Below are 26,625 nucleotides of genomic sequence, written 5' to 3'. Positions count from 1 at the left end.
TATGGCAAAGGACAGCTCTTGCGTTAAGAGCTGTCCTTTGCGCTAGTCAGCGGGTCCCATCGGGCTCTCCCCTCCCTTCCTTACCTGGCACTGCTGCTGCTGCGCCGGGCTCTCCTCCTCCCTGCACCCGGAAGAGGATCAGTGCAGGGAGGAAGAGGTCACAGGTCTGGGCAGCACAGCGCTGTGCTGCCCGGACACAGGTGGGGGGGGGGGGTGATGCGGTGCGGCGGGGGTCCGTGCGGGGCGGCGGTGGGTTGATGCGGGGCAGCGGAGGGTTGCGGTAGAAGTCCATTGGCTTCTATGGTTCATTGCCAGATTTTTCTGGCGATGCCCCCCGCAGCGGTAACCCGCATCCCACAATGCGGTAAAAACCTGATCACGGGGTTTTTACCGCATTTTTAGATTAGAGAATCTCCCCCTTAGGGAGATATTGGGGCTATTCACTCCCACATGGCAATTGCCACACCCACACTGCACTGGACACACCCATACAGCACATGTAACAGTTTCCTACTTTTCATAGCCCTTGATTATTTTTGGGCCCATGTGTCCCTTAATCCAGCCTTGCTCCCAGATTTCAGACATAACTACTGAGTTATGGACTTTAGCAGGGGAATGGCAAAGTGCCCAAAGCAAAGCAAGCAAGTACACGTTACAATAACCGGGTGACACAAAAAAAAAAGAGAAAAAAAAACTCACGTTGATCTTTTGCCTGTGTTGGCCTTTTGACAATGTCAACATTTTTCACATGTCGACATAGACACTGAACACCCTTTGATCCACACCCATAGTATCTAGGATGACAGTCAATATGTTGACATGCATTGTCATGGATTTTAAAAGATTGACCTGACAATGGTCAACACAATGTCTGGTAATATGTGACCGCCATCAGTAAAACACATACCCTTGTGGAAACACTTTGGGAAGGTTGTTATTCTCAATTGTATCCCACATGGATCAAGCAAATGTTGAGGAAAACCTGTAACAGCCTCGCATCTTTGTTGCACTGCAGTAATGCAGTAATGCTCCCAGTCCCTCCCTTTACTGAACTGAATTGAACATCATCCATTCGTGGCTTGCTCCACTAAGGGCTATTTCACACGCTCCGGCTCCTGCTGGGCTCTGAAATCCCGTACGGCCAAAAGCCATGCCATGCACAGTAGTTGTTAATGGACACTATTGTGTCCATTCACATGGGACGGCCACGGCCCGGCTTCCGGGTTGCAGCCGGATCCCACCACTGGAAGGGACGGCTGCTGGGCTGTGGCCATCCCCTCCATTGTAAAATACTGTGTGTGGCACGGCTTTCTGGCCATGCGGGATTTCGCCATCCGGCAGGAGCCGGAGCGTGTAAGTTCAGTGTAAAGTGACGGGGCCACCTAACACCCCTTCCCCCAACCCAAATGCAATAAATGACAAATGGACTGCACGGGATGCAGTTAAAATCCCGGCGGTCGGGATCCCGGCGTTCAGAATCCCGACGCCGGAATCCCGACTGCCGAAATCCCGACACATTCTCCCTCCTGGGGTGTCCACGACACCCCTGGAGGGAAAATAATATAGTGTGCCGAGCGTAGCGAGGCACCGGGCCCGCTGCGTGGCGAGCGCAGCGAGCCCGCAAGGGGGGGCGATCCACGTCCCCCCCTTGTCGGGATTTTGGCTGTCGGGATTCCGAACGCCGGGATCCCGACCGCCGGGATTCAGTACTGAATCCGGACTGCATAATGAATCCAGCTTTTTCCATAGAATTAATGAATATGGATCTAGCTATTCTGGGAGTGTATAATTAGCAGTGATCTGTATTTTCTTAGCGTGCAAATGAATTTAATAATAATAATAATAATAATATTCAGGCAGAAGCTGGCATTTACCCTTTTCCCTTATAAAGAAAAACTTTATCTTATCACTATTCTTGAATATTAATACACATTAGCATATAGTTTAATTCATTTATATCTATGTATCACCATATTTACCACTGTCCCATGACTCCTATATGCAGGGGCGTAACTGCTCTTCAGCTCTGTCTATTCATAATTCCCCAAAGTGAGTGATTGTGCTCTATGCAGTGCACGGGTAATCACACAGCTGATCCTTCTCTCCTCTATGACAGGGGCCGGCCTGCTACCCTACACACCCAGTCCCATTGTAAGTGGGGCAGAGGAGGCTCACTGGCAGCCCGCCCCTGTGCACAGCATGCAGCAGTGTGTGTGTGATCTGCTGGAGCTGCCGGCTGGGAACTCTGCACAGGGGAACCACAGGACTTTGGCCATACACTCCAGTGCACTATTCATGCTGCTGCAAGTCTATTAATGTTGCCCACCACTATCGCATGTAACTTTCCCATGGATATATAATACTTAACCATCTTCCTGTTTTAATAAAAAATAACTGGATCACAGTAGTTTTGGCAGTGAGAAAGCAATGACACCGACTAGGTGCTTATGCATCTGGAGCTGCAGGGACTGTAATCTGGTATGTACTATGTTTATATGTGATCTGTGGGAGTGACCAATCAGAATTGCCCAAGTGGGTACTTTTAGCTACTGTATGTAACTTTAACACGGATTACAGTGACTGTGTATAGAACTGAAGGATAAGGTGTCCACTCTATTTTACTGTTTATTTATTTTACTGTTTATTTATTTTTCCATTTGACATTGAATTACATTAACTGCAATTTTGTTATTATTTTTCTTTTTTGTTGTGTGACTTTGCCAGTATACTGTGTGTGTGTGTGTATATATCTCTCTGGCATAACTTACTTTTCCCTGTATGTCTCCTCCTCCCTTCTCCTCTCTTACTGGCATAGGTATCACACTACTTGCTGGCTGCGATGACCAGCTGTTGGCAGCACACTCACTGGGTGTATCAGGGGTTATTGACATTGCTGTCTAATTATCGCTTCTCTCCAGATTCCAAGGTGTGTGTGTGGGCAACTATGGTGTATACCATAGCCTGCAAAAAGGTCACATCTATTTCTGTATGGCAATTTAGGAAAGCTGCAGTAGTTACATCTATGTGAGACACTTTTCTCTCTCTGTGTACTGCTAAAATGTTACACTGGTGGGGCTTCCTAACAAAATGATAATCAGTTTCTATGAGTAATCCATGTCCCATGTTAACCCTTTGCTGACCAAAAATTTATTTGCAATTCAAAAAGTCTGGTTTAAGTGTTTCAATGTTTAATTGTAAATGCATTTTTTTAATTAAAAAATGGTCTACATTGAATGTTAATGTTCTTATATTAAAGTGGCTCACCATTGGATCTGATGCTACTAACGCTAGGGCTGTTGAGTCTGACAAGACGTTGGACCTGAAAGGGTTAAGACGTAATGGGAATCACTGGGCACACACCCCAACACACACACTGTTTTTCTTTTATGTCCATTCTACAATAGCTAGTAATAAAAAGTATATGTATGTGATTTATTATTATTATTATTATTATTATTATTATTATTATATTTGCCCATACTTCCTTAATTGAAGTTCTCCCTGTGTGGTACAGTATTGTTACACTGAAAGCTTATATATGGACTGGAGAATAAATGTTTTTATCTGTTCTTACCTCCCCAGAGTTACTTGCAAGTATGACTGGGATTTGACCAAAACTGATTCAACGTGTTAAAGACCCAACCTACTGTGGAACCAAGGATGGCTATGCTTCCAGAATCTGCTACTGAGCATATTGGTATGATGTCTCTGTCACAGGTAACACACATTTATTCTTTTCCTAAAAGAAACAATTCAGAGGTGGATTTGTTGCATAATCCCTGTATCCTCTTGTCTTCACTTGTGTTTGCTTTCAAGGAGACTTAATTGTTAGGACGAGTTCCAAAATAAACAGCTTCAGTAGGTGGGTTTAGCACAGTTAATACAGTAACGATTTATAGTAAACTTCAAAGGCAAGTCAGACTTCACATATTTATTGCTAGCCAGGCTCCAGACTTTGAATTGAGTGATTCATCATGAGGTTTTGGCTCTGGCCAAACAGTGGGGCACCAGTTACCTAGCTAAGTGACAGACGGTCCAAATGTTCCAGCAACTGTAATAAATAATACACAACATGCTGGGTAAAATTGTGTACTGCTAATCTGTGACAAGTCCATGCAATACGGCTATTTTCTTTCCTGTTGATATGTTATGTCTGAAACAAGACAGCCATTAAAGTGGCCTAGCAGAATACTGTAGCATCGTAGTTTTGTTTGGAACCTTTATGTACAGTAACAATCTGCCAAACTGTATCCCAGGAGATGCTGGATATTGTCTTATCAATCAGTCATCTTTATGGGGCCATATTGTTTTGAACAGGGAGACCCAATTTTACTCCAGATGACAAGGAGACAAGTCTTCTCCAGATTTGTATTCTTACATTAATATGTACGTAGTGTTACTGGCATAAACTCAGAGCAACAGACCTACTGTATTATCTAGCCAGCTGGTGCGAATCAGTTATTATGGTCACACACTCTTGAGATTTTTTACAGTATATGGCCGTGAAATCTGTGAGGGGTTTTTCACTTTTTTTTTTTTTGTCCAGAGGGTCGACACAGTCGACATGGACCCCAAAAAAGTGCACCACGTTCCCTTGCATGGCTCGCAACTCTCATCATGCTTCGGGCTCGGTGCCTCGCTAAGCTCAGCACACTTCATGCTTCCCCCTCACCCTAGTGGATATGGTAAGACACACAAAAAATCTGCCTGTTGGCATATGACGGTTACATTTTTTGAAAAACACACGCCGACCTTTTGACTGTCGACCTAATGACTCTGTTGACCTAAAGCCATGTTGACCTTTTTCATGTCTCGACCTTCAGTGGTTGATTAAATGCATGTCGACCTCATGACTTTCGATCTAGTGACCATATAGCTTTTGTGTGTGACGGAGTCTGTATTTTGAGCACAATCGGACTTCAATTGGAAAAAATCATTAGTTGCAACAGTGTAGAACTTTGTATACAGATACACAAGTTATCAAATGAATCAGCCCACTATCATGGTGTGTACTGGTCTCATCATATTGCAACAAGGATGCATTTTCAGCAAACAAAACGCAAACCGCTAGAAGAGTCTCGAGGGACCTGGCGCACTGAGTAGCGCTGTTTGGCTCAACTAGGGCAATAATGTATGAGAATACACCTGTAGGTCCATCATGAGGAGTTGTAACACGAATGTGACTGTCAACACTACTCAGTTCTCTTCAAGAATATGTTTTGTGATTTTTCTCAGTTTTAATCACATCACTGAAACATTTTTAGGTTCCTCGATCGTGAAATACTGGGGTGTGGTCGCAGTGACAGTAGGTCAATTTTGCAAAAGGTTGACATATGTAAAGGTCGACATGAATGTTTTGTGTTTTTTTTTTTTCTTTCTTTGAATTTTTTAATCCTTTACGATCAACATGTACTGCAGTTTGGAATGGCAAAGTGCCCAAAGCAAAGCAAGTACACGTTACAATAACCGGGTGACACAAAAATAAAATAATAAAATGAGAAAAAAAAACCTCACGTTGATCTTTTGCCTGTGTTGGCCTTTTGACAATGTCAACATTTTTCACATGTCGACATAGACACTGAACACCCTTTGATCCACACCCATAGTATCTAGGATGACAGTCAATATGTTGACATGCATTGTCATGGATTTTAGAAGATTGACCTGACAATGGTCAACACAATGTCTGGTAATATGTGACCGCCATCAGTAAAACACATACCCTTGTGGAAACACTTTGGGAAGGTTGTTATTCTCAATTGTATCCCACATGGATCAAGCAAATGTTGAGGAAAACCTGTAACAGCCTCCCCAAAATGTGTTGAACACTGTCGTGTCGATCTTTTATACACAATGCACGTCACCCTATTGCTGACTTCCTAGACTCTGTCATCCAAGATAACGAAATGCGGTACCAGGATGAGTACTTCTTTGATTACTTAATAAAGATGCTAATTATAATAACTCCAGTTTGTGTATATCTTGGAACATATTATTCAAGTACAAGTAAATACCTAATCTAATCTTATGCTGTGTACACACGGTCCGATTTCATTTCCGATGTTGATGATATAGTCAACATCGGATCGGCATCGGATGCAGATCGCAAGGGTTTTAACCCTTGCGATCCAGATGCGCGTTCACGTATCGGAAGCCAGAAAGTCTTGGCTGCCTTGTCTATATAGTGCAGATCTGCACTATATAGTCAAAATAGGATGCAAATCGGATGTGCCTTAAGATCCTATCCACGATCCTATCTGATCAGATCGTGGATAGGATCTTAAGGCACATCTAAAGGTGCCCACAGACGCTACAATTGTACTGTGCTATGCGTTTTTGACTGTACAATGGTTCTATACAATTTTTCTTCCAGCTTGCTATGAGATGTGCACTTGGATGCATGTGATGAACCCATGTTTGTAATGTTAAATTTCAGATGTAGTCTAAAAAGTACGTGCAGCACATACTTTTTTAGACATACAATATCGGGCTTATCGCATCGCACAAGCCCATAAACACCATCCAATAATTGTACATAAGATGCAATTTGTGCTTAAAAAGTACAAAACGCATTCGATAATTGATGCGTCTGTGGGCACCTTTGCACATACACATTACAATTATTGGATCCAATATTGGATACAATATCGCATCTCGGTTTTGCGATAAGATGAGATGTAGTACAAAAAGTATGTGAAGCACATACTTTTTGTACTAAATCTCATCTTATCGCAAAAGCGAGATGCGATGAGATGCGATATTGTATCCAATATTAGATACAATAATTGTAACGTGTATGGGCACCTTTACGTGTGTACACACCATAAAGGTTTTTAGTTTTATCAGATTGAGATTTGCTTTTCCCGCAAGTAAAAAAACAAAACAAAACAAATAGTCATATAAAAAGATTGCAACAATGTATGTTGTGTTTGCTGGGACAAATGTCACAGTAGATGACCCTGACAGGTACACTATAAAATGGATAAAACAAAAACCTAAAACAATGTTTATATACTGTTTTTTTTATAGGCCTAGCAAGCAGAACCACTCAGCCATCAAGTGTAAAGCATGACCCTTGGCTTTAGTAGTTCTTTCCTCCTTTTATTCTACAAATTGGCCACCCATGTGCTGCCTCCCTCATTCAGACAAAGTAAATAAATGGCCCTTGCCTAGCTAACGAACAGCTGCACAGCTGAGCCTTGCACACAAGCTGCCTCTGTTGGTCAATTCCATAGACAGAGCTACATTATATGATGATTATTATTGTTGTAATTATTTTTATAGGACACAATTGGCATTAGGATGCAAATACTTATGCACTACTACTCTAAATTCTATGTAAATAACACCAGGGTAATTTACATTAATCTTCTGTACTGTGGTAGGATCAACTGTCATATATATATATAGTGCTATAAATGGTATGTATCATTAGTTAGAATATGTGCACTGCTGACAAAGCCTAGAACCTCCGCAGCTACTACACAGTCACTGACCACCTCCGTATCTTTATATGGTTACAGTATAAAAGAGCGACAATGTCTAGCTCAACAGTGACTAGGTGACACCTGAAATTTACATTGACAGAAGGTCGACACAAGCTTAAAGTGGGCATGGTCGACGCCCCCAAGGTCGACAGAGTTTCCATAGATTTTCCATCAATGGCATGGACACCATTTAAGTGTACAGTGCCCCCTCGCATGGCTGCTTAGGACACAGTGCCTCTCTGCGCTCGGCACACTATTATATTCTGTATGCCCACTGGGATAGTAAAGTATGAACCAAGTCGGTCTACATCAAAAAAACATGAAAAACTTGTGTTGACCTTGTCCATGTCAATTTTAAGCTTGTGTACGCCTTCTGTTAATGCCGACCTACGATATGTCGACCATTTCCAGGTGTCAACCTAGTCACTGATGACCGTTAGCGGTCGGCCTAGTGACTGTCGACCCAGACATTGTCGATTCAGGAACCGTGTGCTCTTAATATACCCCTAATCTACTGCAAAAAAAATTTTATTTTTTTTAAACTGTGTACATGTGGGCTCTGCATTTATTACATATATCTACAGATTGGTAGATCGCATGTAAAGGGAAGCAGTAAAAATCCCAGCAGTCGGCATCCCGCAAGTCATAAGAATGCTGTGGCATGCTGAGGGCCGATAGAGTAAGTAGTATGGTTAGAATAAGGGGTAGGCTGCAGGGATGTGAGAGATTATGGATAAACTTTAGTGAGGGTGGGGTTTAGGATGAGGGAAAAAGGAGATTCGGGTTAGGTTTCAGGCAGGACCACTAGGCAGATTTAGGCATTTGCCTGGGACGCCGGCCACTGGAGGGTGGCATTCTGGAGCAGCTCCCCCCACTTGGATCCAGGTCAGCGCGTCCCGCATTAACCCCCCCCCCCCCTCTCGGTGGTGGCGGCTGCTTCACTCCCCCGGACTCGGGCGCAGGTGAGCTTACACCACCCCCGCGCTTCACTCCCCCGGAATCGCCACTTCTCTACCCCCCGCGCAGCCGCATCACCCACTACCCCCCCCCCCCCTGTATTCCCGCCGCTTCAAGCTCCCCCTGCCATCCCCTCACATTCAGCGGTGGCTGCCGCTTCACTTCCCCGGCTCGGGCGCAGGTGAGCTCGCCCCCACGCTTCACTCCCCCAGACTAGTCGCTTCACTCCCAGCCGCCCCCCCGGCGCAGGTGAACGGCGAGGCGCTGCGGTGCGTCACACCGGACCTGGTTCCAGGAGGGGAGTTTTCACCCCTTTCACATTAGAAAGCGATTGCAAGCTGGGTACAAAATCCCGGGTGCGACCCTGCAAGCACTTTCACACTAGCCGCCCCAACCCGGCATAAAGCTGGGCGGGTGGCGTAATCGGGAGGTGGAGCTGGGGCAGCGCTGGGAGATATCAGCATCTTCAGCAACACCTTTACAGTGCAGTGAAGGTGACCCGGGTCACGGCCAGCCGGGTAACCCTTTCACACTGCCCCTGTACTCGCGAGCATCCCCGGTTCAACCCCGGTCAAGACCTGGGTTGAAATCCCAGAACGTTGGACCCGGGACAGTCTTTCGGGACCCTTTCACACTGGCCAATTTCCCGGGTTGCTGTGCGTTCATGTGCAATAACTCTGGAAATATATGTCAGTGTGAAAGGGTATTAGTAGAGGTTCTCTTAAAATACCAGGATCTATCTGCAGGGCTGCCATCAGGTTTTAGAGTTACAAATTACTGTATGCTATTAAATTGTCATCTGTGTAATAGTCCTGTCCAATAAGCATTTCCAGGTCATTCTGCTCTTGTACAATGCACTATTCTAGATTGATGTGATGACCATTGTTTTCAGCATACAATAAATAACTTAATAAATCGTGGAAAGGTGTTTTGTTTCATTCTTATATTTTTATAGTTTCCTGTGCTTTTTTTTTAGACTAAACAAAACATTCAGAGTCACTTTCTTTCTTATTGAATTGAATATAAATGGCACAACAGATAGTGTTGGGTTAGCATTACTGCCTCTCAGCACTGAGTTTTTAGTTTGACTTCTGTGTGGGTGTTGTATGTACTCTCTGTTGGTTTACTCTGGTTGCAGAGGCTTCCTGCCACACTCTTAAAAAACATACTGGTAGGTTAAATGGATTTTGACCGCCCCAAAAAAATTACTTGTGTGTGTGTGTGTGTCCCTGTAAAAGGTAATATAGATATTTAGCTTCACCAAGCAAGGGGCTGATGTGAATGATTCTCTAAAGCACTGGATAATAATAAATAAAATGCAGCAGCCGAAGCCACGTCAACATTTTGTAAGTGCCGACTGCAGGTCTGTCGACCCAATGTATGTCGACAGAATATAGGTCGACTCAACGATTGTATCCCACTACTTTCATCCCATCACGGTAATAGGATAAATTTCAATATCAAAACAGATGTGCATTGTGCTCTGAAAGCCCAGTGTATAAAATGGTTACCTAAAGGACTTCCTTCTGGTATTTATTGGAAACAATACCTTGACATTTTAATAGCATTTAAACCTAGGAGTATTATTTGCAAAGAATTATTACTGTAAAGCAGAAACTAATTTTTTTACAGTTAGCATGTTATGATGCATAACTAAACCAAGCATAAAAATAATACTGTGTAAAACAAGTGAATGGTATAATATCCCCACAATTTCTTAGTTAAGCTTTATCTGATGACTAAGGGCGTAGTTTAATTAGCTGCTTTAATTTACCGGGACTTGTCATTATTCAGTGTGTGACTGCCATCATATCTGTATAAGAAATGGAACATTACAGTGTTTACCCAGAAAATAGTGTAAAGTAACATTTCATACTGTATGCACACAGCTGCAGTCATATACTGAATATAGAACTGCCACATATCATTGCAATTGGCAGAAACTGCTTGTGCTCATTTTGCTAATTAGATGCTAATTAATGCAGGGTTGCCTACCCTCCCAGAATGGCCAGGAGTCTCCCGAACATTGGATCCCCCTCCCGGCCCCACAGAAGGGTGGGCAACCCTCCCGGGTTCAGGGGGACCAACACTGCGGGATTTAAATGCTGCAATCTGTGGGTCTCAGAGGAGGCGGAGTTAAAATGACACAATCGCGTCGTTTTAGTCAAGCCCCCTCCACAGAGATCCATGAATTAGGCTGTTTCCCATCATGGGGGCAGGGCAGGGGCGGATCCAGGATAAAATGACAGGGGGGGCACCATGATAAAAGAAGGTTTAGGTGGGGGAGGGGCGGTGTTAGTAATGCCAGTGTACATGCTAAGAGAGCGGCAGAGAGAGGGTGGGAATGGGATTAAAAATAGGCCCTGGCATTTAAAGTACGCAGGCTCCCCATGGCGACAAAACAGAAGGATGCAGTTGTGCGCACGCCGAAGGCGCGCTCCGGAAAAGAGGTGTGGCCACTTAACAAGGGGCATGTCCTTGAGTGTAGTGTACAACACCATATACAACTTCTACACATTATGCAACAAAATACTAGACCCCACTATACTTGCCCATTACACATGATGCCAAATGGAATGAGCCAAAATTCACATAATGCCACACAGATTAAGCCAAAATTCACATAATGCCACATGGATTGAGCCAAAATTCACATAATGCCAAATGGATTGAGCCAAAATTCACATAATGCCACACAGATTGAGTCAAATTCAAAAAATGCCACATGGATTGAGCCAAAATTCACATAATGCCACACGGATTGAGCCAGAATTCACATAATGCCACACGGATTGAGCCAGAATTCACATAATGCCACACGGATTGAGCCAAAATTCCCAATACGCTTCATAAACAGGGACATTGTCCACCAAAGGCGCGCATTAAACATTTAAACCATAATGTCCATTACACGTTAAGTTACATGCCATTATGTCCATTATGTATTAGGCCAAACACCATAATGCCTATTAAAAATTATGCTATCTAAGTGCTGCTTATCTACATGCTCATTGCCAAGGGTTCCATGCTCATTGCCAGAGGTTCCATGCTCGTTGCCATGTGGGATTACATGCTCATTGCCAAGGGAGAATACATGCTCGCGGTAAATGGGGGACAGCCGCCGCCAGGCAGAAGTGATAGCCACTGATAGTGGCAGAGCCTGGCTGTATTCAGAGCACTGCAGGTCCCGGCTATTTGAAATAATACCCCTTTCACACCAGAAAATGCATTCCCAGGTTGGCCCCCTTTACACCAGCCTAGTCCCTGCATTTTCTGGTGTGAGGGGGAGAGAAAACCACCCCTCCCCCTCTTTAACCAGTTATCTCATTTAACCGGCTATATCTTCGGAACCAACTGACCCATTTACATGAGAAAAGTATCATATTGATTTGAGTGGGCTTTGAATGATTTTGGTCCAGTGAAACTGGAATGTTTGGTTCCAGAGTAATCTGCCCTCAAAGAACATGAACAGCCGTGAAATTACATTTAAAAAATAAAATAAAAAAATCGGTTTACACGCAATATCTCTGGAACCGATTGATCTATATGGAGCTTCTGTGATGCCAGAGAGGGAACTGGCAGCCGTCGGAACTAGGTGGGGGTCGGAATTGCCGGGTCCCATATTATCCTATGGGGAAAAAACGTTACTGCTTTGCCAGGCGATATCTTTGGTTCCCGAGGGGCTAGAGACACGGGGCTGGGCTCGTTGGAAAGCCCTGGTCCTCAGCTACAAAATGAAATGACAGGGGGGGCACGTGCCCAGGTGCCCCCCCCCCTGAATCCGCCACTGGGGCAGGGCTTAATGATGTCATGCTCAAGCCCCGCAAGTCTCCAGGAGAGGAGACTCTAAAAGTCGGCAACCCTGGTTTAATGCAGAGTTGCACTAAGATGCCTGTCAATAGTGAGTCTAATGCTGCTTTCACATTGCCTAAACGTTTGAGACCCGGTATTTTGAAATGGTATTTTAAATGGTATATTTCCGTTTTAAACCTCTTTCACACTGCACATACTGTAAATACCGGGTCTCAAGCAGGTTTGCAATATGAAAGCAGGACAGACAGTAGCTATAAGACAGCGTAGTGCATATGTAATGAGCCACTCATTACATATGTGCATATGTAATGAGCACAGTGCATATGAATGAGTCACTCATTACATATGCACATATGTAATGAGCGGCACATTACATATGCACCGCGCACTCATAGCTACTGCCTGAGTCCTATATACCGGTTCAGAGCCGTTCACACTGCATAAAAACAGCTCTGAACCGTGTAGGACTCTGCTTTTTAACCGTTTGCAAATACCGGTTATTTTGTAACCGGTAAATGTAGACTGGTGCTTTCACACTGCAGCTCTAACTGTTTTAAAAGGCTAAAAAATCGTCAATATAACGTTAAGAACTGCAATGTGAACGGGCTATAACGCAAAAGGAGGCTAAACATATTTTATGTGTTAACCCCAGATAAAAAATACAGTAATTTCAGGTGACAAAAAAGGGCTGTAATTGAATAGCCCCAGGCATTACAGCCTAATATTAAGGTACCCATACATGATACAATTGCTGGGTGCGATGAGATGTGCGCTCTCATCGCACAGTTCAAAAAATAAGTGCTGCACATACTTTTTGTACTAGATCTCATCTCATTGCATTGCAAAACCTACAGTATGCGATGTATAGTTAAAATCACCTATGTGGTTTTCTTTGTGAATTGTAGACCCTACAGAAAATATTGATTTTTACCTGGTCTTATTCACCACAAATCCATTATACAACAGTTAAATAGAGAAGTAAAACCACCAATTTTCTCTGCTTTTTTCTTTTCTTTTTTCTGTTTAGCCTGCCGGTCTAGTGATAAAGGTTACTATTTCTTTGTGTGTGTGTACCATGTTACAGATGGGATGAACTGGAACAATGCTTATAACAAACGCAAAGTTAATTTTAAGTCTGTAGCATCCGGCTTAAAACAGGCTTTATAAGTTTCACATAGAGCATGAGAATTTTTTTTTCAGAAACAAAGCTTTATTGCAGTGAAGCATAGTCTCTGTACTTGCTGATCCTTGGATAAGGTCTTCTTAAATAGATCACCCATTATGTGTGGAACACCTTTAGTTTATTTTTATTCTTCTACAGGAATAACCAAGTAATGCCATTCATACATACAAGAGCAATTTGCAAATGCTACTAATTTCTCTTGTTCAGGTTTTTAAGGTTCTAAAACTATTCGAGTGTAATTGTTGTTTGGTATTTGACATTACTGAGGGCTATGCAGAAAAACTGGTCCCTTTGCAGTGACGCATAATGTTAACACTATCTATTCATATTTCTAATTGAGTGACTATTGAATTGTGGGATTATTTTGTGAGCAATTTGCTGCACCCATTAGAAATATTAGTGCTGAGAAGCTGGGTGTTTAACATTTACAAACCGGATGCACTACACAAGTCCTTTAAGTGAGTGAGGGGTATATTTATTATTAAGCTCTGTGAAGTGATAAACTGTCTGTTTTTTTATCACCGGCCAATCAGCTCCAACCTGTGAAGTTACAGGCTTGGTTTGAAAAATGACAGGTTGGAGCTGATTGGGCCAGTGATAAAAACCAGACCGTTTGGGGGAAATTTACCAATATGAAAAACCTAGTTTTTCGAATTGGTATTTCCCCTACGGCTGCATACGACTGTTTCAGTCGTGTGCAAAGTCGTGTTCCGGAGGGGAAATTACAAAGCAGTCAGATACGACTGCTTTGTAACCCTCCGATGGTGTAACCATTCGTATTAGCTGGCCGTATATACGGCCGCTAATACGAATTCGTACAGGCAGTCTGCACGGATCAGTCAGATCCGTGCAGGCTGCAGAGTGTAAAAAAAAATAGAAAAATAAATAAATTAAAAAAAAAACAGCGTGGGGTCCCCCCCCACAGCCGTAACCAGCACCAGGCTGACAGAGCCGGGGCCGGTAATTAAAAATCAGGGAACCCGACAAATAGGGGTTCCCCGATTTTTAACAACCAGCCCCAGGCTCCAGGTCCGGGGCTGGTTCCCAAAATACGGGGGACGAAATGACTAGGGGTCCCCCGTATTTCAAGAACCAGCCCCAGGCACAACCAGCCAGCAGGGTAATGCCACAGCCGGGGGGAGACTTTTTATACAAGTCCCCCCGGCCAAAGCATTAACCCTAACGACCAGTCAGCCTGGCCAGGGGCCCTGGGGGAGTGGGGACCCCCCCAATAAAGGGGTCCCCCCCCCCCTCCAGGACTTACCTGACCAGGCTGAAGCCTGGTGCTGTCGTCGATGCCCCTGGGCGGTGGGCATCGAGCTGATAAATGGTGTAAAAAAAAGATTAAACTATTGTCTAATACTGGGGCACTATGAGTCCCAGCAAGCCTCCCCGCAAGCTGGGACTTGGAGAACCACAAGTCTCAGCCTGCAGGGCATTAAAGGGCCCGCTGGATCTTTTAGTGCCACAGTATTAAAAATAGTACAATAAAACACATTGACACACACTTAAAATAAAACTTTAATACATACAAAGCCCACACATACAAGGCGGCCAATAGCGGCATTCGGGAGGCGGAGCCGCACGATGTACACAAACGCCGTGCGGCTCCCTGCTGTCCGGCTGGTTTCGCGTGTCGGTTTGTTTTTTTGCCAAGACCCTTACCTGGACTACGTCGCGCTGGGACAGGTGAGTATGGTTTCCTTCCACAGCTTCCTCCATGGATTTCGTCGGATCCGGACGGGGACGCCATCGCCGACATGGACAGCGACGTCGACATGGACCAGAAGACGACACAGGACCAGAAGACGACACCGGACCAGGGCTACCTACGGAAAGAAGATAGGTAAGTATTAGTATGTGTGGGCTTTGTATTTATTAAAGTTTTATTTTAAGTATGTGTCAGTGTGTTTTATTGACCGGCGTGGGGTCCCCCCCACAGCCGAAACCAGCACCAGGCTGACAGAGCCTTTGTCAGCCTGGTGCTGGTTTCGGCTGTGGAGGGGACCCCACGCCGGGTTTTTTTTTTATATATTTTTTTTATATATATTTTTTTTTTTATAGGGAAAGCAAGGTGTATTTTCCTGTCGTATTTGCGTGGGTGTTTTACACCACTTAGCAGCCGTATTATCAGTACGGCTGCTTAGTACATCAGGAACCACCATTCTTTTGAATGGTGATTTCTGTCGTATTCTATCGATGGTGTATTTACAAATACGAATGTTCCATCTTTAGGAATACGAATTGTTGTATTTTTGGGATTGTAAATCCCGAAAATACAAATTCGTAAAAAAAAGGTGTATTTCTCCCTACGAATACACCTTTTTTCTACGAATCCATTTTGGTAAATGTCCCCCTTTATCACTTCACCGAGCTTAATAAATCAGTCCTGTAATTTGTAAACACAGAAAAATTAGAATTTTTGGCCAGTATGATGACATTGTGACACCACCCCCTGCTTCACAATGCCAGTAATCTAGGCATTAGAGATGTTGGGGCACTGATGTTGTCATGTCCACTATTCAGCATTGATTTGTTTATCAATGACATACAGTATTATACATACATATTTCAAATTGAAGGAAAAGATGTAATATTTTGCTATATATATATTATAATATTGTTTGGAATTTTTGATACCTGCTTGAACATGTATATGATGATCTTTTCATGCAGGATTCCATACACATGGAAATATTTTGGCTAACAATTTTGATTATAAAGTCAAAATTGTTTGAAAAGTTAGTCAAAATATTGTGGTAGCCGCCACGTTAGGGGTAGATATATACCCTTGTTGTAGATATGTATATGTTATGAATGTACAGTTAATGTCATACTACAAGTCTCATAGAGAATACTTTATGTTTTGTGTAATAATTAAACCCTATAGGGGACATTAAATGTATGTCTATGGGCATGCCTCCACAGAAGGCAAGAGACTGTTCTTTTAATGGTTTTACACTGTGCTCCCCGCCAGAGAGACATTAGACAGGGAGCAACGAACTGCTGGCAGAAAACCCCTGTGTCGATAAAGTTATTCAGCCCGTGCACATGACGGGCACCGTGAGCCAGGAGAGCCTGGGTAAAAAACTGACAGCCGTTAACGGCTGTTGAGCAGTTCCCCAGAGATTGTAAAAGCAAGCAGAGCTACGCAGCTGGAGAGGAAGCAGAGAGCGGTGCTGAGACACGGAGCACACTCACCAGGGGCTCCAGAGACGACGGCAGAGCTTCTTCCCTTCAGCGGTGACAGGCAGCAGAGATCCGGCGACTTCTCCCCTGCAAACCCAGACGTGGTGTTCCTGGGCGGGCCGCAGCGTCATAGGAAGGCGGTGTCTGCGTCATTCCGGGCGGTGACTAGGCGGTGGAGGCGGCACCGGAGGGAGTGTCCAGTCGATCCTGCAGCAGATAAGGAACAATAAAGGGGCGCGGTGAGTGACTATCCAGCCCAAAAGGGCCGCCCACTATGCCCTCAGCCCTGCCTCCTGCATCATACACTCAGCTGTTCTAGCAAGTCCCAGGGACTTGTATCACATGCATCAATCAGACTGCTTTGCTCAGTAAGAGCTATATAAAACTGCATACAGAGCTGTAAGAGCTGCATAAAGTAAAGAGACGACGCTACATCATCTCCCAGTGTAGTCTGCACCCCCGAGTCTGGCTATAAGGTTATCTCAGCACATTAGGAGTAGTCATAGACTTCAGGACGTACGCTCCTTGCCAGCAATCCTTACTGAAGCTGTCGATGTTACAGAGAGAGAGGGACCTTATAACTAATCCAGGCTTGCTTCAGAAATAGCTAATAGACTATCATACTTGGGAGGTTTAGACTACAACTGCCAGTTAAACTAAGATTTTTCTAGGACATTGTATTTGGAGACTGATTTACTAGCAGCGGTGCTTCATCGTAATATAAGAAGCCTATCCCAACAATAGCAGGGACAGTTCACATAGCAAGGGGCTCAGGATACCAACAAAACCAATTTTGCAGTATAATCTCAGCACAGAGGAGCAATAATTTGGAAGTGCCAGACAGCTGGGGACTGTTGTAATTTATAGACCATTCTTCGGTTTAACGCCCATTAGCCTATTCTTCCCTTTAATGCATAGACTACATCAGGACCCCGCCAAGCGACACTTACCTACTTCTTCCCAAATTTTGGATTACAAATATTCTGTTCAGGGAATAGACATTGCGACGTGGGACCTGAAAGCCTGCAACAAAGGAATAGACAGTTATTAAAAAGCGCTTGTATAACAGTTGACTATAGTCATAAAAAGAGTTAACTCTAGGTTATTATAAGAAGGAAGGATTATTGCACAATAATAACCCATTTGTGTAATTAAAGGCCTTATAGGAAACAAAGGGTACTGTGGAAATGTTTAACATTTTAATGTAATTGATATTTAGGAAATGTTTTACCAGCAATTATTTTGCCTGTCTATCAAAGTAATAACAATCTAGTGTAACGGTTTAGACAGCGATCTCTAGAGGTCAGTGTAGTATTTATTCACATTATTTGGCATTGTAACGTGTCACCATAGTTTGTAAGTGAAGTGTTAAATCTTTATTTATTCTGCTGTCAACCAGTTGTTAGATAGTAACAGCTCACTAATGTTATGTGAGTAAATGTTTGTATTGGCATGTTGATATTTCATGCCCAATAATAACCTTGATTTCAAACAGGCTTTCATCGAAAGCAGAGTTCGAGTTTAATAAAAGCGACCTTATTGTTTTATTTGTGTGTTTTATTGTAATGAACTGTCCATAAGTGTATAGCTGAATAACCTGTAAAAACAAAGCGATACTTACCTGTAAAGTAGAAGATACTTACCTGTGAGGATCACAGAATTGGCGTCGCACGAACAGGATTCGTACAAGAAAAACAGCAAAATGTCCAGCGGAGATTCAGCTGAAGGAACCCCGCAACCAGCCATGGCCACCCCTAACCCAATTACCTTGCCATATCATTTTGGAGCGCCATGGATTCCATGCTATTCTGGCGAAGAAACAGGAAAGGATGGCGTTTCATTGAAAGCATTTAAAAAGAAACTGAACTCTATATTTATACTTCATCCATTAAGTCCACAGCAACAAGTGGAAATAGTTATAGGGCAGCTGAAAGGACCAGCACTAAGGGAAGTTTGGTCCTGGCCAGCAAGAGAAAAGCAGACGGCAGATCAGATTTTTCAGAGACTAGCAACAACCTTCCATATTGCCACTCTATCAGAGTTAAAGTCACAGTTTTATGCAAGAAAGCAAAGGTTGGATGAGACTTTGAGAGATTTCGCCCTGAGTCTTCAGGAAATGCTGAAGGATATACAAGAATTCGATGCAGAAGATGCCCAGATTCCAGACGAAAATGAGGCTCTTATCAACAGATTAATCGAAGGAGTACACCAAGACAGTGTCCGGACCCAATTGAAACTCTTGCGTCTGCAAAAAGACGAAGCCTCATTCCTAGATTTCAAAGATGCGGCCATTAAACTAATTGGGGTTAAGCGTAACACTGGAGCTGGATTCCCGGAACTCCCAGGGTATCAGGAACATTCATTTTCAAGTCCAGATGAACTTTTGGGGGCAGCAAAGGAGGTTAAGACACAACAAGTGAATGCTCAGAATGCACAGTCGGCTGCTGGAGATCTAAACTACATCCTAAAAGGACAGATAGAGGATCTAGTTACAGGAATGGCTGACATGAAGAAAGAGATTCAGAGGTTAGCAAACAGTCGACCCAACGAAAGACCAGATTCTGATTGGCATACTAGAGACCGTTCTTCACGAGGCGGATGGTGGGGCCCTAGTCAAGGAAGAGGCCGAAGGCCAACGGATCAATTCGACGCCCAAGGTCGTCCCATCTGCAGGAGATGTGGCCGCGGTGGTCATATTGAGCGAATGTGTCGTCAGGAAATACCTTTAAACTTGAATTCCCCGGGGACAGAGACCGATCCCCGGGGAGATTACCCTCAATAGGTCCGTCCCCAGAAGAGTGGTGCTCTCGATATACGGGGCGATGCCCTGTAATACCTGTATATATCGATGATGTCCAAGTCCTCGCCACTCTAGATACTGGGTCACAAGTCACCACCATAGACTATAAACTTTTTTGCCAGCTCTGGGATAGAAAGGAGACACTCCCACCGCCCCCCACATGGCTTAGACTCCTAGCCAGTAATGGCCTGGCCATCCCCTGTGAAGGATATTGTGAGGTCAATGTAAAAATAGGACAGACACTGTTAACTCGGCAAGGGTGTCTTATCACGCATACTGAAGATTCGTCTATCCCTGCAATAATCATCGGGATGAACATCCTGCAAAGTTGCCCCAATGAACTGATTAATGCCTTACAGTCAGAATTACCCCACGTGCCTTCCTGTCACCAAAAAGCCTTATGTCAAGTGATAAAAGTGTTGCGTAGCCAAGAACAGTTTGTGAAAGAAACTGGAGAAATCGGAAGAGTTAAGTTCACGGATCAAAGAGCCTTTGTGGTTAAACCAAATACGGAAGTTATCCTATGGTGCAAAGCCCGGTGTGGCCCAATGGGAAGATCCTATCAGGCATTGGTGGAACCGAGCAGAACACAATCCCGACTCGACCTAGTCGTTGCTCGAACCCTTGTCACTGTAAGCAATGGAAGGATACCTGTCAGAGTGCTCAATCCGCATGACTATCCCATCCGAGTAGCACATCACCAGACATTGGCGAAATTGAGCTGGATAGCTTTCCAAGATGTCCATGACGTAGTGAGCTTCCATCAATCCTCCACCGCTACAGCTGAAAGTACAGAAGATAAGCCCTGGTGGAAAGAGATACACATCGGGGAGGAAAACACCCCGGAGGAACTCATAGAAGGCGTTCTGAGAGTGGTGCAGGAAAACGCCCAAACGTTCAGTAAATACCCCTCCGACTTCGGAAAAGTTGAGACCATAAGACATTTCATTCCAACTGGGAACGCACCACCCATAAAAGAAAGATACAGAACGCTGGCTCCTGCCTTATATCAGCCGGTGAAAAAGATGTTAGAGGACATGAAGGCGAGTGGGGTGATTCATGAAAGCTATAGCCCATGGGCGGCACCCATTGTCATCGTGAAAAAGAAAGACGGAAGTTTGAGATTCTGCGTCGACTATAGAAAACTGAATCGGGTTACTCATAAGGACGCTTATCCTTTGCCCAGAATTGAGGAATCCCTGACCGCCCTAAAGTCTGCATCGTACTTCTCCACCCTAGATCTCACCAGTGGCTACTGGCAGATCCAGGTAGCCACTGGGGATCGTGAGAAAACTGCCTTCACCACCCCCATGGGACTTTACGAGTTTGATAGGATGCCCTTTGGGCTTTGTAATGCTCCTGGAACATTTCAACGACTAATGGAGCACTGCCTGGGGCATCGAAATTTTGAAATCGTCTTACTATACCTCGATGATGTGATAGTGTACTCCAGCACGTACCATGATCACCTCCAACATCTACATGAGGTGTTTCAAAGACTGGCAGAATTCGGCTTGAAGGTCAAGCCCTCCAAGTGTTTCCTTCTTCAGAGCAGTGTCAAATATCTGGGGCATGTTGTAAGCGCCCAAGGAATTGTCCCTGATCCAGATAAGATTTCAGCTATCCGAGACTGGCCCGTGCCAAAGACCATTAAAGACGTTCGCAGCTTTCTGGGGTTTATAGGCTACTATCGTAGATTCATAAAGAACTTTTCCCGTGTGGCTGCCCCATTACACGAATTACTACGAGGGATCAATAGACAACAGCAGAACAAACAGACTCCCATTAATTGGACTGAGACCCAGCAGGAAGCTTTCGATACCCTTAAGGAGTTAATGACCACTACGCCCATCCTCGCCTACCCTGATTATAGTCAGCCCTTTCATCTATATACTGACGCCAGCTTTCAAGGGCTTGGGGCCGTGCTGTCTCAAAAGCAACATGATCAAGAGCGTATCATTGCCTTTGCTAGTCGAAACCTAAAAAAAAGTGAAAGGAATGATAGTAATTACAGTGCCTTTAAACTTGAACTGTTAGCCCTCGTTTGGGCAGTCACGGAAAAGTTCAGAAATTACTTGCTTGCAACCCCGTTTGTCGCATTCACGGATAACAACCCGTTAGCTCACTTAGCAACGGCTCAGTTGGGAGCCCTGGAACAGCGGTGGTATTCCCGGTTAGCCAACTTCCAATTTGTCATCAGATATCGATCTGGGAAAAGCAATGGCAACGCCGATGCTCTCTCTCGTGTCTCTCAAGAGCAGTTTATTCAAGAAGATGCGGACAAGTGGGAAGAGATAGAAATGCCAGCTTTCCAAGACATCTTCCTTGGTAAAACCACCGTTTCTAAGGAGAAGAAACAGCTAGCCGCTCAAGCTGAAACCGATACTTCGAGCCCTGAAAACAGAGATTATTGGGAGCAGATTCAGGGGGAAAGTCCACTGTTGACCAAATTGAAGACATTGATAACTGCTAAGAAAAGGTGGAAGTATGAATGCGAACCAGAAGCGGATCCTGAGCTCATCCGATTATACAAACAGAGGAGCAAATTCCGTTTCCAAGGGAACCTACTGGTGCGTGCGATCATCAACCCCAAAACACACGCTTTAATCCGTCAGATAGTGATACCCAGATGTCAGAAGGACAGAGTGCTCCAAGCTTATCACAATGACTCCGGGCATTATGGAGCTGAGAAGTTAGAATCCACTGTGCGGCAACGTTTCTTTTGGGTAGAGATGCGGAAAGATATGGAAGAATGGTGCAAGAATTGCACAAGATGTATACTTAAAAAGAAACCGGCAACGTCACAAAGAGCTCCACTACATCCTATTGTTAGTCATCATCCCCTGGAGCTGGTTCTCATAGACCATGTGAAATTAGAACCGAGTCGCCAAGGTTACCAATACGCCATCACGATCATAGATCACTTCTCCAAATTTGCTGTCATCATGCCTGTGAAGGATCTTACGGCCCGAACCACTGCTGAAATAATTTGGAGAGCCTTTGTAAAACAGTACGGTTATCCCGAAAGAATCCTCACCGACCAAGGGGCTGCATTCGAATCAACCTTGTTCCAAGAACTGTGCAAATGGTATGGCTGTAAAAAGACACACACTACGGCCTATCATCCCCAGTGTAACGGGGCCTGCGAAAGACTCAATCAGTCTCTAATTAACATTCTAAGAGCCCTACCCAAGTCAGAAAGGCAAGATTGGCCTGAATTGCTACCTGAGATTTCTTTTGTCTACAATAACACGGAGCATGGAGCTACCGGATTCACTCCATACTATCTGTTGTTCGGAAGGAATGGCAGGTTGCCTGCAGATCTAAAGTTGGAAGTGCCCCAGGAAATGTCCTCAGTGGAGAATCCAAAAACAGAATGGGTACAAACTCATCAAAAAAGAATCCGTGATGCCTACAAACTTGTTGACCAAAGAAGGGATAAATTACATCAACAACAGACTGAGTATTATAATGAAACCGCACTGGCAGAGCCCTTGGCAGTGGGAGATGTTGTCTGGAAGAAAAAGAACCAGCGACAGAGCAAACTGGATTCGTTTTGGGAGGAACAGCTGTTCATCATCAAAGAAATACCAAACCCTGGAATGGACATTTACCAAATCTCAAAATTGGGCGAAGAAAACTCAGTAGTAATACACCGAAACCAACTCAAGAAATGTCATGATTCAGTGTCAATTCCTAAGCTTCCTGTCTCGGAGCCTACAGATACGGACAGCAGCGGCTCATTCCCTGAAATGTTAAAGCTATTCTGGCCAGGGTTAGCCAATGGCATGCCTTACTGCTTTATGAATGTTTCTGAAAATCCAAATGTTGTTAACCTTGGTAATGAAATTCCTGTATTCCCTGAAAGTAATGTTTCTGTCATTCCACATGATGAAGTGGCCCAGGATACCTCAGAGTTAAGACGTTCGAACAGAAGTACACAAGGCGTCTTACCTCTCAGGTATAGAGAGTAGAAAGAGAAAGTTTTTAATGTGTTACTGACATGGTCAAATGTAATGCAGTATTGTTTATTTTTTCCTTTTGAATCTTATTCTAAGTAGGAAAGATTCCGTTTATTTTTAAAATTTGTTGCATGGGGACATGCAAGGTTCTACGGGGAAGTGTGTGGTAGCCGCCACGTTAGGGGTAGATATATACCCTTGTTGTAGATATGTATATGTTATGAATGTACAGTTAATGTCATACTACAAGTCTCATAGAGAATACTTTATGTTTTGTGTAATAATTAAACCCTATAGGGGACATTAAATGTATGTCTATGGGCATGCCTCCACAGAAGGCAAGAGACTGTTCTTTTAATGGTTTTACACTGTGCTCCCCGCCAGAGAGACATTAGACAGGGAGCAACGAACTGCTGGCAGAAAACCCCTGTGTCGATAAAGTTATTCAGCCCGTGCACATGACGGGCACCGTGAGCCAGGAGAGCCTGGGTAAAAAACTGACAGCCGTTAACGGCTGTTGAGCAGTTCCCCAGAGATTGTAAAAGCAAGCAGAGCTACGCAGCTGGAGAGGAAGCAGAGAGCGGTGCTGAGACACGGAGCACACTCACCAGGGGCTCCAGAGACGACGGCAGAGCTTCTTCCCTTCAGCGGTGACAGGCAGCAGAGATCCGGCGACTTCTCCCCTGCAAACCCAGACGTGGTGTTCCTGGGCGGGCCGCAGCGTCATAGGAAGGCGGTGTCTGCGTCATTCCGGGCGGTGACTAGGCGGTGGAGGCGGCACCGGAGGGAGTGTCCAGTCGATCCTGCAGCAGATAAGGAACAATAAAGGGGCGCGGTGAGTGACTATCCAGCCCAAAAGGGCCGCCCACTATGCCCTCAGCCCTGCCTCCTGCATCATACACTCAGCTGTTCTAGCAAGTCCCAGGGACTTGTATCACATGCATCAATCAGACTGCTTTGCTCAGTAAGAGCTATATAAAACTGCATACAGAGCTGTAAGAGCTGCATAAAGTAAAGAGACGACGCTACATCATCTCCCAGTGTAGTCTGCACCCCCGAGTCTGGCTATAAGGTTATCTCAGCACATTAGGAGTAGTCATAGACTTCAGGACGTACGCTCCTTGCCAGCAATCCTTACTGAAGCTGTCGATGTTACAGAGAGAGAGGGACCTTATAACTAATCCAGGCTTGCTTCAGAAATAGCTAATAGACTATCATACTTGGGAGGTTTAGACTACAACTGCCAGTTAAACTAAGATTTTTCTAGGACATTGTATTTGGAGACTGATTTACTAGCAGCGGTGCTTCATCGTAATATAAGAAGCCTATCCCAACAATAGCAGGGACAGTTCACATAGCAAGGGGCTCAGGATACCAACAAAACCAATTTTGCAGTATAATCTCAGCACAGAGGAGCAATAATTTGGAAGTGCCAGACAGCTGGGGACTGTTGTAATTTATAGACCATTCTTCGGTTTAACGCCCATTAGCCTATTCTTCCCTTTAATGCATAGACTACATCAGGACCCCGCCAAGCGACACTTACCTACTTCTTCCCAAATTTTGGATTACAAATATTCTGTTCAGGGAATAGACATTGCGACGTGGGACCTGAAAGCCTGCAACAAAGGAATAGACAGTTATTAAAAAGCGCTTGTATAACAGTTGACTATAGTCATAAAAAGAGTTAACTCTAGGTTATTATAAGAAGGAAGGATTATTGCGCAATAATAACCCATTTGTGTAATTAAAGGCCTTATAGGAAACAAAGGGTACTGTGGAAATGTTTAACATTTTAATGTAATTGATATTTAGGAAATGTTTTACCAGCAATTATTTTGCCTGTCTATCAAAGTAATAACAATCTAGTGTAACGGTTTAGACAGCGATCTCTAGAGGTCAGTGTAGTATTTATTCACATTATTTGGCATTGTAACGTGTCACCATAGTTTGTAAGTGAAGTGTTAAATCTTTATTTATTCTGCTGTCAACCAGTTGTTAGATAGTAACAGCTCACTAATGTTATGTGAGTAAATGTTTGTATTGGCATGTTGATATTTCATGCCCAATAATAACCTTGATTTCAAACAGGCTTTCATCGAAAGCAGAGTTCGAGTTTAATAAAAGCGACCTTATTGTTTTATTTGTGTGTTTTATTGTAATGAACTGTCCATAAGTGTATAGCTGAATAACCTGTAAAAACAAAGCGATACTTACCTGTAAAGTAGAAGATACTTACCTGTGAGGATCACAATATCAGTGTTTCCCCTGCTTGCGATACCAATGCGCAATAGGCCAAATCGCACATAGTCAAAATTGCAAGTCCGTGTAGCCCATGCACTTCAAGGGGAAATCGCATAGTCAAAATTGTGTATAGCCAGAATCGCACAGTGTGTATGCCCCTTTAGTAATGACCTGTTCACTTACATATAGGCCCATATTTAGTAGCCAACCTGGGTTTACCAGTTAAGTTATTGTTGTTTAATATCTGTGAGCTAAATCTCTGTAATTGCATCTGTTTCAGCAGCTATAACATATGGATCTTAACTATAATCCTTGTCTTGTGTATGCTGATCTTCTATAATAAAATGCTGCTCTATGGGGGAATTCAAGTGTTGTGTGCACTGATGACCACTAGGGGATGGGTGCTTGGGTACTGCGTGTGGGGGATGGGCAATTACAGTGTCGGGAAGGCTGAGTGCGGGGAAACTGCAAGTTTAGGAGGTCCGTGTGTGGGGGTGCCGTGGGTGGGTCCATTAGTACCACGGGTGGGGGAGTGGCAGATGCGGGTGACAGCAGGTGGGGGAGGGTATCTGGTGGTGCTCTAGGTGTGGGAGGGGCAGGTGTGGGCGTACTGCAGGTGGTGCGTACTTACTTGCACTGCTTTATCACTTGCAAGTCTACATTTATTTCCTGATGAGAGATTGGGGAGGGGCGATCTCGGCAAGTGCTGCGCTGATAGGCTATTAGCCCCAATCTGTCACTCGTTGACTCCGCCCAGCGTTATACACACAGGGCATTATTCTAGTTCACTCTTTCTGACGAAATCCTTCTTAGATGATCAAAACCATGTGCACTGCAGGGGGGTAGATGTAAAATGTGCAGAGAGAATTAAATTTGGGTGGGGATTTACTTCAAAGTGAGATCTATATTGCAGTGTAAAAATAAAGCAGCCAGTATTTACGCTGCACAGAAACAAAATAACTCACCCAAATCTAATTCCCTCTGCACATT

At 44.1% G+C, this 26,625-nt stretch overlaps 1 protein-coding gene and 1 long non-coding RNA gene across 5 annotated transcripts in view; one reads left to right on the top strand and one right to left on the bottom strand.

The window, feature by feature from the left end:
* LPAR1 (lysophosphatidic acid receptor 1) overlaps window positions 1-26,625 on the top strand; it is a 121,756-nt gene that overhangs the window by 50,387 nt on the left and 44,744 nt on the right. For 2 of the 4 annotated variants that reach the window (XR_014473507.1, XM_083184039.1), the window contains exon 2: window positions 3,583-3,717. Coding sequence is in view for 3 of the 4 variants with exons in the window: in XM_083184039.1 (XP_083040165.1) it covers window positions 3,661-3,717 (57 nt within the window). In the remaining variant the exon portion in view is untranslated. Of the gene's footprint in view, window positions 1-2,175; window positions 2,479-2,815; window positions 2,927-3,582; window positions 3,718-26,625 lie in introns of those variants that run through there. The other 2 variants (XM_083184062.1, XM_083184052.1) reach the window with 2 other exon arrangements.
* LOC146075119 (uncharacterized) lies at window positions 16,620-25,509 on the bottom strand. Its single transcript, XR_014473506.1, has 4 exons — window positions 24,938-25,509; window positions 24,000-24,194; window positions 17,580-17,652; window positions 16,620-16,836 (listed from the first exon to the last, which is right to left on the bottom strand). It is a non-coding gene; the product is annotated as an uncharacterized LOC146075119 (long non-coding RNA).

The sequence above is a fragment of the Crinia signifera genome, chromosome 1 (assembly GCF_055691185.1).
Source record: "Crinia signifera chromosome 1, ASM5569118v1, whole genome shotgun sequence".
Taxonomy (NCBI): Eukaryota; Metazoa; Chordata; class Amphibia; order Anura; family Myobatrachidae; genus Crinia; species Crinia signifera.
Note: the sequence above shows the minus strand (reverse complement) of the source record. Positions and strands in the feature narration are given on the sequence as shown.